Source organism: Pelecanus crispus, chromosome 19 (assembly GCF_030463565.1).
Source record: "Pelecanus crispus isolate bPelCri1 chromosome 19, bPelCri1.pri, whole genome shotgun sequence".
In the NCBI taxonomy this organism is placed as follows: Eukaryota; Metazoa; Chordata; class Aves; order Pelecaniformes; family Pelecanidae; genus Pelecanus; species Pelecanus crispus.
The window spans coordinates 6542420-6556802 of NC_134661.1; the positions used below are offsets into that span (position 1 = coordinate 6542420).

General features: G+C 43.3%; 1 protein-coding gene across 2 annotated transcripts in view; it reads left to right on the forward strand.

The window, feature by feature from the left end:
* Positions 1–12384, forward strand: part of BCO2 (beta-carotene oxygenase 2) — a 29270-nt gene extending 16886 nt beyond the window's left edge. For both annotated transcript variants that reach the window (XM_075723292.1, XM_075723291.1), the window contains exons 3-13: positions 99–303; positions 1403–1614; positions 3110–3225; positions 5157–5259; positions 6465–6593; positions 6737–6897; positions 7478–7645; positions 10071–10208; positions 10558–10740; positions 11785–11895; positions 12271–12384. In XM_075723292.1, the coding sequence (XP_075579407.1) occupies positions 99–303; positions 1403–1614; positions 3110–3225; positions 5157–5259; positions 6465–6593; positions 6737–6897; positions 7478–7645; positions 10071–10208; positions 10558–10740; positions 11785–11895; positions 12271–12384 (1640 nt within the window). The remainder of the gene's footprint in view (positions 1–98; positions 304–1402; positions 1615–3109; positions 3226–5156; positions 5260–6464; positions 6594–6736; positions 6898–7477; positions 7646–10070; positions 10209–10557; positions 10741–11784; positions 11896–12270) is intronic.
* Positions 12385–14383: the final 1999 nt, after the last annotated feature.

A 14383-nucleotide genomic window follows, 5' to 3' on the forward strand; every position in this document is an offset into this window, starting at 1 on the left:
ACTCTCCTAGACATCCAAACTCAAGCTCTAGCAATTGTCTGTTTATTCAAGTGAAAATCTTAGTTACTTGCTTTTTGTTCTCACTGCTTTCTTTGCAGGTTTGAAGAATTTTCTGCCCAGCCCATCAAAAGAGCAAATTACCTTCCACAGCCCCAAGGGTTTGCAATGCATCTCACCCTTAATGCAGACAGTAGAGGAGACCCCTGAGCCCATCCCAGCTAAGATCAAAGGACATATTCCCAAATGGATTAATGGCAATCTTCTAAGGAATGGTCCTGGGAAGTTTGAGTTTGGCGAGGAGAAGTAAGTCCAGGTTTGGTGAGTTTGTCAAATGATTCTGGCCTGAGCTCTGCCTCAACCTAAAGGGGACCCCCCCAAATGTCTCACCACTGTTTGGAGCACCTTGTAGTTTCTTTTTAAGTAAGGCAAGGAAGAAATGCTTATGTTATCATTCTTTTACAAACAGTTGCTCCCTCATCTGGAAATTCCCAGTGGGCTCTCTGAAAATAGGAGCATGGTTAACTTATTAAGGTTGGAGAAGCTGAGTCACAGAGAAGCTGTGACCTACTCAGAATGATATAATGAGGGAACAGAGCCGGGGATTAAAACATCCACACTCCTAGTCCTTTGTCATTAACAAAAGTCCATCCCATGAGCGTTCTGAAATCCAGGGCAGGATTTGTAAAGTTGATTGCACTAAATTGTGTGAGTTGTTTTAGAAGCAAATCCATTTCATTTTAAAAATAATATATTAAAATATTTCAAGAAGTCAACTGCTGCCTTTGGCTTGGAATCTACCATTCTCACTAACTGACAAACCTAGCTCTTCCTCCAACAAATCTGATGGCAGCAACTGGCCAAAGGTGATCATCTTATCATATTTCTAGAGACAGACCATAAGGTTTTCTCAAAGTCTCAGAGATTTCTCATGTCAGAAAGAATAACATCCCGCAAACAGCTGAGAGCTAAAGGCTCCTTCTTGTGCGGTTGGGCTTTCAGTAATAATTTCTATTCTTGTTGTACAGTAAAGCACAATTTCTATTCCCTATGCAGAAGTCTGCAGAGTGATTGGTTTACCCGTAAAGATTATTTCCCCCAAAAGCTTATATGTAGCATTTTCAGAAGTCCCTGAGGTCCACTTTCAAAAGTAATATAGGGTGCCCAAGTCTCACTGAAAGTCAGCATCTAACTTCAGGTCCCACAGCTGCAAATACACTTGATTTGTTTCACTCAATTCAAATGTTTTCCCAGACTCATCACAAGGCTATGCATGTTTAAGTGTTTGTGGGATATGGGCATTAGCTTTTTTCAAACAATAACAAACCTAAAGGCAAGAGGGAACAGTATAGGAGAACATCATACAGTGCCCAACTCTTGTTCTCTTACTTGTCTCTTCTTGAAGATTTAACCATTGGTTTGATGGCATGGCCCTATTGCATCAGTTCCAGTTGGAGAATGGCACAGTGACATACCGGAGCAAGTTTCTACAGAGCAGTGCCTACATGACTAACAGCCAGCACAACCGCATCGTGGTCTCAGAATTTGGGACACTGGCAATGCCAGACCCATGCAAGAGTGTCTTTGGTCGCTTCATGTCACGCTTTGAGATGCCACGTAAGAGGGTTTCTAAGAAACAAGAAATGTTCTGAAATTTTCTTGGGGAACTTTTAGTTAGGTTTAAAGGGAGATGTGAGGAAGTCTGGCAGGCCTATTCTGAGCCCATGTTTCTCTTAGAAGATGACCCCTTGGAACAACAACAACAACAACTGCAACTTGGTGTCAGACTTAGCTGGGAGAGGCACATTCAGTTTAATGTTTTAGTGCCACTTCAGCTCACTCAACTCCAGAGCTTGTTGCAAATTTCCAACAGAAATATTTTGCCAAAGAACACCCTGTGCAGTCCTGATAATGAGCATTACAATCTGCCGTTCTACCTGAGCCACAGCTTTGCCCTTAGAACACCTTGCCTTGCTAAGCTTGTAGGGTAAGTGGGCTAATCCTTCCCTTCCTGTACTAAGGTGCAGGAGATGATATGAGTAGAGAGAGCGATGGTATTGCACAGGAATGGAAGTACCATTGTGTGTAGGATTCTGTGTATGTCGGGAAAGAAATAGGCTTAAATGCAAGCAAAATTCTTTCCACTAAAACCAGAACAGACCTAAAGTTTGCAACTTCTTGCTCATTTGTGTGACCATCTTCTGCTTCTTATCTTCCCTGAGGAGATGGATCCTGTCCTGCCATGTCATCTGGTCTCTTCAAAGGTGCTCATACCTTCACTCATTGGTCTGCCTAGCTCCCCAACTCCCCACCCCATCCCAGCTCTCTCAATAAATTTCAGAACTATCTACACCCCCCATCCAAGCTCCAGCAGGTTGTTCCTGCACACCCTTGCCTATTTGACTCTTTACACACATGTAGGATATTCCTCACTACAAGAAGGCCTGTCCTCTGGGCTTTTCCTGCACCAACTTCAGGCTCTGTGTTCACCACACACAGAATGTTCAATTGGGGGAATCACTTTTTCCTCAGCTCTTCTCAGCCCCCTGGCTAGCGAGTCTCATCTCCCCTAGGAGTAGCAAGAACAGCTCTGGTTGTCCTGTGCATGTAGCTCTCAAAAGGTGTCTCCCTGACTCAGTTTTAAAGAGAAAGAGAACAGGAAAGAAGCAATCCCTGTCCAAGCCCTGTCACACAAATAGCATCCCTGCCCTCCCCTCAGCCCAAGTTGTAGCTTCAAGTCTTGCCTCTCGTTTCCAATGCTGTAAATCAAACATGGCACTCTTCATATGGCTGTCACAGGAGAGGACTTTGGCTAGGGAGGAAGGGGAGCGGTATATGAAGAAATAAGAGGTCAGAAACAAAGGGCATATGAAAGTATGAGGATTATGTTGGCTTCACTGCAGTGATTTCCACAAGAACCAGTCCTTATCCATTTGTTCTGAACTCACCTGTGCAGTTTCCTGAATGCCTTTGAGATTAGTGAGGCATTTCTAATCAGTCACAGAGCGATTAGTGTAATTGCAAATGGGTTTGTTTGTTTAAACATGTCTAACTTGCTATAATGTACTTGAGCTTAAACAGAGCTGTGTACAACTCTGGGATTTCATTTCAGAACCAAGTGACAATGCAAATGTGAACTACGTTGTGTATAAAGGAGACTATTATGTCTGCAATGAGAACATCTTCATGTACAAAGTGGACCCGGAAACGCTTGAAGCAAAGGAGAAGGTGTGGGCAGGTGGGATAAGGGGATTAGCTTATTGTACAGGAGAATAACTCCTTGCTGTTTCTAAGAGCAGCAAGGGGGAACCCAGATTCCAAAAGAAATGATCAGTACAGCTCTGGGCCATAGCCATAAGCATCTCTTCATGGTGTGCTCAAGCCCCTGAAAAATCTACTTAGCAATAAGGCAGCTCTCATGAGTGAAGATTCAGTCACTGCCCACTGTAGCAAGCAAGGGGAGAGACAGATATAGACTCATTTCCGTTTGGGTACAGCTGGCATTCTTCCAATGCACTCACTACTTGTCTGGACTTGTCTGTACCTACCAGTGCATACAGGAAGAAGTTAACATCACTGTCTCAGATCTGTATTCTTGCCCTCTCTTTTCATTCTTCCTATCTGTTCCCTTTATCTCCTTCTTACACCCCCAGCTTTAAACACCCAAAAACGACCCTTCAAAATCTTGACCAAAACCTCTGTTGCAAATGGGTGGTGAAGTCAATGTAAAGTCAAGTCAAAGTTCAGCTGCCACTTTATTTTCTCCAATGCTAGTAAACAAACAAAATGTCAGAGAAGTCTTCCCATATGTTCTGTGCGTCATCTCACAGGAGAGTGGCTGTGTTTGAAGGAAGAATATGACTTACGAAATGACAGCATAAACTATATGTCCCCCTGCCTGCACCCTTTAGAGGGGATTTGGGTATTTGCTGGGCTGGACAACTGTGAGGAGGACTGAGGAAGGATTCTGCCATTCCTGAGTCAGTATTAACTACTGTGCCTGCATGTTACCACAGACTATTTAGTACCACAAAATACCAGGCTCGGCACACCCTCAGATCTCGAGGGACGTATTCCAGGAGTCCCTCCCTCCCTACAGGATCAGTTGTGAGCCATGAAGAAACTCTGTTTATGAAGTATGGCATGCTACTTGCATATTGAAATGGAGAGTATGATGATTTGCCAATTTATCTGTTTTGGAAACCATAACGCAGTGATGAGAAGATGCATGGGTATTTTTACTTTGAATGTTCAGCTCTGTTGAGCCATGTTGCATTAAAAAAAAATTCCCCTTAAGCCACTTTTTAGGTGCAGATTGGTATTTTTTGGCTAAGTGAAGAAATGGAAGGGATGATTTCACATTTAAACTCTCCAATTTGAGATGCCTTAAGAGGATATGGTTTTCTAAGCTTCTGGTGGTGTGGCGCTCTTTTCTACTGGGGCCTTCCAAAGGGTCTCAGGTTGGATACTTGAAAGCCATTTTTTTAGACTTCTGGAAAAGAAGCATATCTTTCATGCTTTAATGTTTCAATGCATGGATTGATCTTCCTCCAACTTTTTCCTTCAGACTTTCTTCCCAACACATCCCCTCCACTGTCTAAGCCCAAACCACACCCTAACGCAGGAACTAGGAATATATGTTAACAGTACTCACAATTGTACCTTTGCCCTAACTGTTCCTTCTAGCTGTAGACAGTGAAGCCAAACCATTTTCTCTGTGAGGAAAGTAATACTCACTGTCAATTAGCTATGGGTGCTTTCAAAAAACCTGGTGATTTTTTGGTGCAGTGACTGTCTCTTTACACATGTCTGTCTGTGGTTATTACATGGGATTGTAGCTAAAATGCTCATATGGGCAACATTCCCACCGTGTCAGCACTTCCTGCCATTAGTAATGTTCGTGTCTCCCAGAGAAATGGCTAGTGCTAGTAGTCCCGTTTTACTGGTAGGACTAACACAGAGAGAAACATTGTTGATTTTCAAGGATTTCAGGAAGATTGCCAGCAAAATGAAAGCTTAAGTCCAGATCCCACATTAGGGCCATACTCTTCAAGCTATTCTTCCTCAGACTTTCACAAAACCAACATTTAGAAAGACTGTGGCTTGCTACAGAGCAACAGAAAACTTCTGTACTGACTGAGAATCTTTGGCATTTGCAGGTAGACTGGAGCAAATTTGTTGCAGTGAATGGGGCCACTGCTCATCCTCATTATGAGTCTGATGGGACAACATACAACATGGGCAATTCCTATGGGAAACATGGTAAGACTGGGCATGAACAGGCCTGGCTTGTGGGTAGGGTGTACAGGCTGCTTCTTGCTGCTGCTTCAAGGAGCAGCTGTTGAAGAAACTGCAGTGTCTAAAGAGACCTTGAAATTGCTGTTTCTATTTGTGTCAAAATGATGGCAAACCAGATTAGTTCTTATTTCAGGGTGTCAGTCTGTCCCATAAAAATGGCTTCTCTCAGCAATTAGTTTCAGATGCTTCTGACTTTGGCCAGTGAATATCCAACAGCTTTCCCTCTTACCCTCCCAAGCTTTGATGGAAAACAGAAGAACGATTTTTAAAGTCTCATCCAGCACTGAAGCCTTATCTGAAGAATTTTTACAATTAGCCACATGTTTTTCACTTACAATAACTGGCTTTTGATAAGGACCATAAGGGTTTATACAGGAGAGAAGGTGGAATTTATTACAGTGACCTGGGTATCTTACAACAAAGCTGAATTTTCTGGGACATTTTTTCTTCTTCCCAAAACTAGGAGCATTACATCTAGTTGGGATCTAGTTGCATCAACATGGCTGCTCAGAGCTAGGATTCACCGTTTGTTACGTGAAAGCTTTCTTTTTCAGATGCCTGAGGCCTGTGAAAACAGCCACTGCCCTTTATTATGATACCTCAGGCTGGTTCCAGTTCACTGAACAGTTGCCCAGTTTTGATCATTTTTCATTCTTGCTGCTTTCATTTCCTTTTGGCTTTAGCAATATCTAGCTTTGCAGCACATGCTGTTTTCAGCTGGAGAGATCAAACTATAGATTGTTATTCAAATATGCCATTCTTTCCTGCCCATATGCTCAGATTTATTAAATGAGCATCAGTCATCACCAAGGCTCAAAGTTTTCATTTCCTTTGATACACAAGCTATGACCTCGGTTTTCTTCCTGATGCTGTTATTATAGGATACTCTAAGTTAACATAAGGAATGCATTGCAGACAGTAAAATTAGATGGCAGTCTGTCAAACTGAGAAGATCCTTCTACTTCCTTCCAAGCTTCTTTTTTGCTAGGTAATCCTCTGTTTATTGTTTTATTGCCTTGATAACTGGCTTTTTTTTTTCTGCTCAGTTTAGCTATGACCGTGGTTCCTAGTATTCTAGGAAAATAGAAGGGAACAGAGCCCGACTTTGGTTTCAGGAATGTGGCCAGTCTCACATCTCAGTGGTGTTGAACACCCTTTCTCCTTTCCAGGGTCTACGTATAATATCATTCAGGTCCCTCCACAAAAGTCAAACTGTAATGACACGTTAGAGGGAGCGAAAGTGCTGTGCTCCATTGCTCCAATGGATAAGACGAAACCCTCCTACTATCACAGCTTTGGTAAGAATGCTTTCTATCTCAAACTCTGTGGATTTAGCCTACTGTGAGGCAGAAAGGGCTGTTCACTGCCCTCTGCCCCCGAGATTTTTTATCATCTCATTTGCCTAATACTCAGATGATATCTCCTTCCTTCTTTTTTTCAGGAATGAGTGAAAACTACATCATTTTCATTGAGCAACCCATCAAGCTTAATCTGTTGCAGATTATCACATCCAAACTCCGTGGGAAAGCCATTTCTGAGGGGATAAGCTGGGAGCCTCAGTACAATACTTACTTCCATGTGGTCAATAAGCACACTGGGGAGGTAGGTGGATCTTTGGTCCTTCCAGCAGCTGTGCAGCTGTAGCTGGAATCTTGGATCCCAGGAGAAGAGTGCTGGGTAGCAGCCACAGATAGCTGTATGGATCAATCCAGAAGTTTTTGTAATATAGGCTTTATAAGCATGGGCGGAGGTTTATTAGAAATGGCATTACTTCAGGCATTTTCCTCTCTATTGATTCATTTCTTTGCCAGCCCTAAAAGAACAGGCAGAAATAAGCAGTTTGGGGTTCCTGGGACTGCAGCACAGGGACTAAAATGCAGTTTCCAAGAACTACAGAGTATAAAAAGGTCAGTCATAGCCTGGGAATGATGCTATAGGGATGGAGTCATGACTGTAAGGGGCCTATCCTGAGCTGCTTTACATTTTGGCTTTTCTTCATCTGGTTTTGCCTACTTACTGGCTTAAAGCAGCCATTCTGTAGTAACACAAGGGCACATGACAAATACCAGGAAATGAGTGGGGAATGAAATGGGGGAGAGAAGAGAAAACTCTTTGAGTTGTGGCTAGGATCTTTAGAGAGGAAATTTAGCCTCTCTTATAGCCTCTCTTATGGTCACTGTAGGTGCTGCCAGGGCAGTGGTACAGTAAGCCCTTTGCTACTTTCCATCAAATCAATGCCTTTGAAGATCATGGCTGTGTGGTCCTTGATCTGTGCTGCCAGGATGATGGAACAACTCTGGCTACTTACAAACTTCAGAATCTGCGGAGGAGTGGGGAAGGTCTAGATCAGGTAAGATCTCTGCGTTTGTGTTGCATAGGATCTGATGGGGCCCCATGCTGGTTGAGTTACTTCTCTGAGGCAAGGTTCAGGTTAGTAGAATGGAGAACACTATGGGGGACCACAAGGCAGAGGATGTGAACTGGGGAAAGGAACCATGACTATATGGAAAAACTAAAATTATGATCTATTGATATGTTGTTATTTTCTTTGCTTTTACATCTCTTACCGGATAATCTCCACAGAGCGTTTCTTTGAAACTTTTAAAACTGGTGTGTGACACAGATCTCCATCAGCCTGGCAGAATGTACTTCTGTTTTAAACTCTCATTTTTAATGATACTTATTTTCCATATCCCTGTGTAATAAAATTTTTCCCCTGAGAAAATATGCAAAATAAGTTTTTGCATTACTTTTAAAGGGCAAAAGAAAAAGAAACCCTGTTGTTTGAAGGCATTAGTTCAGAAAACCAGCCTTTATTACGTAAATGACAGAAACAGAAACATCACAGAAATACCTACATGTTCCTCACATTCACCTCACAACAGCACGTACTCATAAATCACTTATTATGTCCAGCTGTGTCAAAAGCACCACTTAAGGCCATGTAAGAGGCATTATTTTGCATAGGTCATACATTGGAAAAGTGGGGGTGCTTTCAGTTTCTTGTATTGCAGATGTGCTTATTGGAAACCCACTGTATTGTGGGTGAAGGGCAGGCATTTCTACATGTTCAGACAAATCTGAACTTCCTCTGTCTACGTTCTGAGCTGTCTAGAAGTAAGTCAAGTCTGATCTGAAAAGTGTATAGCTGTTTCCCCACAGGGACATTTTGTTCTGCTTTGCTTTGCAAACGGATTCCAGCTTCTGTTCAGCCTTCTCTGAGCACAAAAGAAATATAATCTGATCTGTCTAAAGGTGCCCTTAGGCATGTGTTTCCAACACCCATGTTCTGTAACGGACAAGTAGCATAGCCATTAAATTGTATACAAGCACATGAGTGCAAGTAATTTCAGAACAGAATCTTCAGTTTACACACCGAAAGAGTAAGGCATGCCTGAGCATGATTTGTCTGTTTTCCCCAAATCATGCTTAGTGCTTTTGCTTGCTGACTAAACTGTATGTCTGGCAGAGTTCGGCAACTAATTAGTTTACTGTGGCTACATAAAACAAAAAAGCTTTAAAAATACCGTTTCAAGATTAACACATATGATTAAAATGAAGTTTCGTGTTGAACTGTTGAGTTACAGATTGAAGTAACTGAAAAACACCAAAACAGGGTCCTTGCAATCTATTTTACTTAGAAGGCTTAATATTTGGAAGTGTTATGAGTTCTAACCTTGGCTTGAACAGAACTTCAGTGGCAATGGTGGAATTATTCCCCTCATACAACCCGCTGAATGTCTGCCATACTGGGGGCTGCTAGTTTGTGCTCCCCTTTGCTCCCCAAGTAAATTCACCACTATCCTAGACTTCCCAAACATGAAGTCTATATGAGCCTGAGAACGGAAGAGGAAAATCATGCAGGTTAACCTCAGGTATTGAACAGAGGTACAGTAGTCTCCTTCTGCTCTCCTTATCATCCAGGGGAGATGGATACTCCTCCAGAGACTGATGTAGAGCATTTAGTCAGATATTTCCAGTCATCCTCTGGACAAGCCCTTCCTTCCATTAATTTGACAGAGACCCAACATTTACGCTCCGAGATTAACAGCAAGCAGTATGGTCGGTGTCTGTATTATGCTGTCATCCCACAAAGATCTGAGACAGTCTACAATCAAGCAGTTTTTCTTCTGAAGCTATGTAACTGCATACAGCTTATATATTTATAAAGCTCTTCTTCCATGAATGGTTCATATTATTTAAAATAATGTGGAAGTTTCTCAGTGTTTTGTTCAGTCTCAGGCTTCCAAAGTGGGACTGCCACTAATCACCAATAGGGCTGTAGAGGGTGGGTTTCCAGCAGGGGTATGCCCTCTGTTTGCTCAGTGCTATGGAGGTCCCATTTTCTGTAATCCCCCTATTAGGTCATGATCTTGGTTGGGCAAGAAGGGCCTAAGTCACACAGTCAGTGGGACATATGTGGACAGGCTGTAAAAAGGATCAATGTAAGTCTGTTTTAACTGAATAAAATACAGTGCAGCATATTGTCCCAATGCTGGATTTGGAGGATACCTGAGTGATTTGCATACCCAACTCAGGATTAATTATGTGAAAGCAATGCTGACCCCTTTAAGTGGTTGTCTTTTTGTTTTCTACTGTAAAGTATTGGAACAAGCAGATCCCTTACCAGAACTTGGTAAAACACATAATAGAAAGAAGAAGATTTCAGGGGTAGGAGGAATATCTAAAACTTCAGAATTGTGTCCAAAAAGAGCACTTAGCCTGAAATGCCATTGTCCTCTCTTCATCACCATAACTTTCTGTCTCTGTAATAGATTTATGACTCAATATCCCGAGCTTTCCCTCGTCGCTTTGTTCTCCCACTGAATGTGAATTCAGACACACCTGTGGGGAAGAATCTGAATCCTCTGTCTTATACATTGGCAAGGGCTGTGAAAGATGCAGATGGCAAGGTATGTGTTAAAGACTTACATAATTGCATTTATGGTTATGGTGAGATTGCCTGCAACAGCAGGAGCTAGGAGTGTAGGACTACATGGACTTGCTCCTGTTTTTCACATTACACTGATCCTTAAAGTTTCCAAGGTCTGCGATGATGAGTTGCACCAAATATCTTTGGGTGAAACAGGTAAGGGAGACAGAATTGGTGCTTCCACCTGCCTCAGTGCAATGTCAGGCTCATGTTTAAACATTTCGTCTCCACAATCATTGGTGGGATTGGTCAGTGGATTGGTGGGACCACTCAGGTCTTCTGCCCAGTCAAAGCTAAACTGACACTCGTGTAATGCGTACTACTTCTAGGTCTGGTGCACACATGAAAATCTCCACCCTGAGGGCTTTGAAAAGGTTGGGGGCTTGGAGTTCCCCCAGATCAACTACTCTCGGTATAATGGTAGGAGGTACCGTTACTTCTATGGATGTGGTTTTCAGCATTTGGTTGGAGATTCCTTGATCAAGGTTGATGTGGAGACCAAGAATTTCAAGGTAAGGTGAATGGAGATTATCTTTTTTCAGCAATGGGAGTCATTCCACTGAACTGGCCTTGAAGATACGTCATTTGCTAGTCACTTTACCCTTTAGGGGTCTTTGTTCAAACGGGTCTGAGATAAGATTCCTAATTTCGTCTCTCGCCTAGTACCTTATGAATGTGGCACACTTACGAAACAGGAGAGGCTATCACTCCAGGTTCCTAGACAGATGATGGAACAGAAAGGGTTGGATAAAGTATGCAGGTGTCTTCTAGGCCAAAGAAGAGTCATCTCTTACCAGACAGTACAGAAAATACCCTAGAAGCATAGGCAGTTGCAGATGAACTGCCAAAGTATTTATGACTCAGGCAAGAAACAAAGTTTAGGATATTTCCAACTGCAAACTCAAGCTGGGATTTTTCCTGTGTCTCCCTTAAGCAGGAAATAGTGATCTCCAAAGTGTTAAATGCTTATTAATCAGAGACTTTCCTGGAGGCTAGATACAGTTAGGAATCCTCAGAAAGACACACCCATTGAAATTGTTCTGCTCCAGATACTCATTTTGCAGTAAGAATGCCTTCCTTCAGCACAGTTTTGGGTGCTATGGCTCTGCCTGCAACAGGAGCAGCAGCTATGCCCTCAGCTGGTGATGGTGATAGATCTCTCTGCTGGCATGGCACCTCTCTCTCCACACTGCCTGGGCACAACATGGTCTGCACTAGGGTGGTGTGAAGGTGGCTGTGCCAGCTAGGATGGTGGTGTTTTCTGAGCTCGTAGCTTATACCTGTGCCAGTGAAAACTGTTGGATGAAACAAGTAATAGGAATCCTTTTCACTTCTGTTTGCATGATGCCTGACACAATGGGCATGCTGTTGCAACACTGGCACCATCATACTACTGGACTCAAAGGAGTTAATTAAAAGGTTGAACTATATGTTTCTTGGAGCACAGAGTATGCCTAGGTATCTTTGTGGGGAGCACTCCAACTTGCAACTCTGCTAACTGTAGTAGACAAGTATTAATGAAATGAAACACATCCATATGTTACTATGCTTGCTAGATTTGGCAGGAGGATGGATCCTACCCATCAGAGCCTGTGTTTGTGCCAGTGCCTAATGCCATGGCAGAAGACGGTGGAGTCATCTTGTCTGTTGTGGTCTCCCCCACTGAGGTAACTTATTGCTACTAGTTTGTCAGTCATATAGTAGGTATACTTTCTAAACCACAAAACTGAATTTGAGGCTCTCTGGCAGCTAGTTCTAGCACCATGCTCCCCAAGGTGTGTGCCTCTGCAACTGCCAAGTACAGCCAGGCAAACTTCAAGTAGGAGTGTACCTTAGAATGTCGGTGTTTCTTGAGTGGCATCTGTGATTATCAGTGCTCCTGGCCAACTGTCTTGCAGGTTTAGTCTGTATGGTCTGGTTGTACCTGACCATATGGCCTGGTTGTACATTTGGGCTCCCTTGTGGGTGACAGATGTAGTGGGTTGGACAGTGGAATGAAGTTCAACCTGGGCATTCATTCTAGCTTTCTTTTTATCCTGCAGAACCAAAGTGCTTTTCTGCTTGTCTTGGATGCAGAGACCTTCAGAGAATTGGGGCGAGCAGAAGTCCCAGTGCAAATGCCTTATGGATTCCATGGCATCTTTACTTCCCACTGACTGAAGACCTTGTCACCTCCTGTAACTCAGGGCCAGGTCAGGCTCAGAAAGAAACCTCTGCTTTCTTTTACCTCCCACCTTTGCATTATGCCCTGGATGAAGGAACTGCTCCTTCTCTATTGTAACCTCTGAGTTCCTGCTGTATTCCTAACAATATACAGCAAAGGGTCTCAGGAAGGCAGAAGCCCCTTCACTGAAACAGCCCACTGCTTTATCTTAATTTTCTGACTATCTTGATAGATCAGTTAGCAGCAGTTCACAAAGGCTGTCATGTGTAAGGCTTGCAAGGGAGAAAATGGAAACTAATACGACCATTACCTTCCCTTGGTAGCAATGCATTCTGAAGGGAAGAAGGTATTGGTGCTTAGGGCAGTGACTGTTGCTGAAATGTGTAAAGCAGAATAGGGGAGTAAAACAAACTAGTAAAGTGTAGGCCCAGTGAAGGGATGTAATTTCACTCCCATTTCATAAAGATTGCCTTCAGTGAACTCCAGAAAGTAGATGCAAACACTCACAGAAGCTGTACTTGTAGTGCTTTTCTCTGTAAACTAACTGCCCTCAAATAAAACTTTGTGAAGTTTCTTCGTTTCTTTCCCTGCCCTCACCAGACCCACGACCAGCTTTGTGCTGTGCCACAAGAGGCAACAGCTGCAACCCTGACACACACCTTATTATGTTACGTCGTCTTGTAGACATGGATGACATGTCTCTGCCATGTTCCTGCTTAAACAGCATAGCTGGATACAGCTCTGATGGCTAACATTTCTTGCCTTCCTAATTCAATCAGTATGAAATGTAGAACTCCATTGTGGCCTTGATACCCCTTTGCTCTTAGCTTGAGCAGATCAAACTCAAACACCCTCTCATATGCTTGCTTCCTCACCCAGACTCCTACGGTTCTTGAACTCTGAGGTGTAGGTGGACAGGTGTGTTGAGGGAAGCCCTCTACAGCAGCTCACGTGCAGGCTCTGCCTTTAAGGACACTGTGAACAGTGAAGGCTTCCAGGAGAATGGTTTCCCCTCCTGGCTTAAGGAGTTTTTATATTGCTTCATTGTGAGAAGCCTGGAAAATGTTTTTAACCACTTCCTTGAGCAAAAATGAGCCCTTGTGCCCTAGGGATTGAAGGAAAGCCCTTGCTTCCTATTTGCAAACTTGATTTGCTTTTTTTTTTTTTTTTTTTTTTTTTGACTCCTGATGTTCTGGAGGCCAGCCCAGACAGACCAGAACGAAATCAGAGCTGACTCACTCTACCCGAACAACCCAGCTTTATCTCCTCTTTGACCTTTCTTCACCTTCCTTACAGGTCTTGGGAAAAGACAGGGGAGAGAATCAAATATTGTACATCAGGGCTGCAGCACTGTGAGAAGGCAGAGGGAGAGGCTCATGCCGAAGCTGATCTCACAAGGCCACTAGATGGCAAACACCTCCCGTTGCTGGTGCTCCAGCACTACCCTAAGAGCTGCTTGGAGATCCTGCCCTGAGGCGTGGAGTTTTGCCACTCTGACAAATGGGCAGGTACACTTTTATCCCTGGGATACCAAGAATTTCCAGGAATTAAGGGAATGTGCTGATACAATTACCTCCATTCAAACCCTTGCAGCACTGAGAAATCTGGGTTCCACCCCCTCTCCCAAAGCTTTCTAGAAATCACCATACTTTATGGATTCCTCTGCTTGAACTCCATGAATGTTATTACCAGAGTGTACTCCTTCAAGTCTGTCAGGTTCATAACCATCCCAGAGGTCAAATTAGTTTGCCAGGATAGAAAGGGAATCACAGGCCTGGCAGTGCCTTCTGGTGACTGGTGCAGGGAAGGACTGCTGTATGCATGCACTTTATCTAAACCATCTCCACTCGGGCACATGACCAGGGAGCAGGGCATTCTCAAAGGTTTAACATTAGCTCCGCAGATACCACAGTGCTGTAGAGTGGACAGATCTCAGTTATTTTAGGCGGGTAGGAATTAGATCCATTAATTTTTCTCAGTCCCTTCAGGTG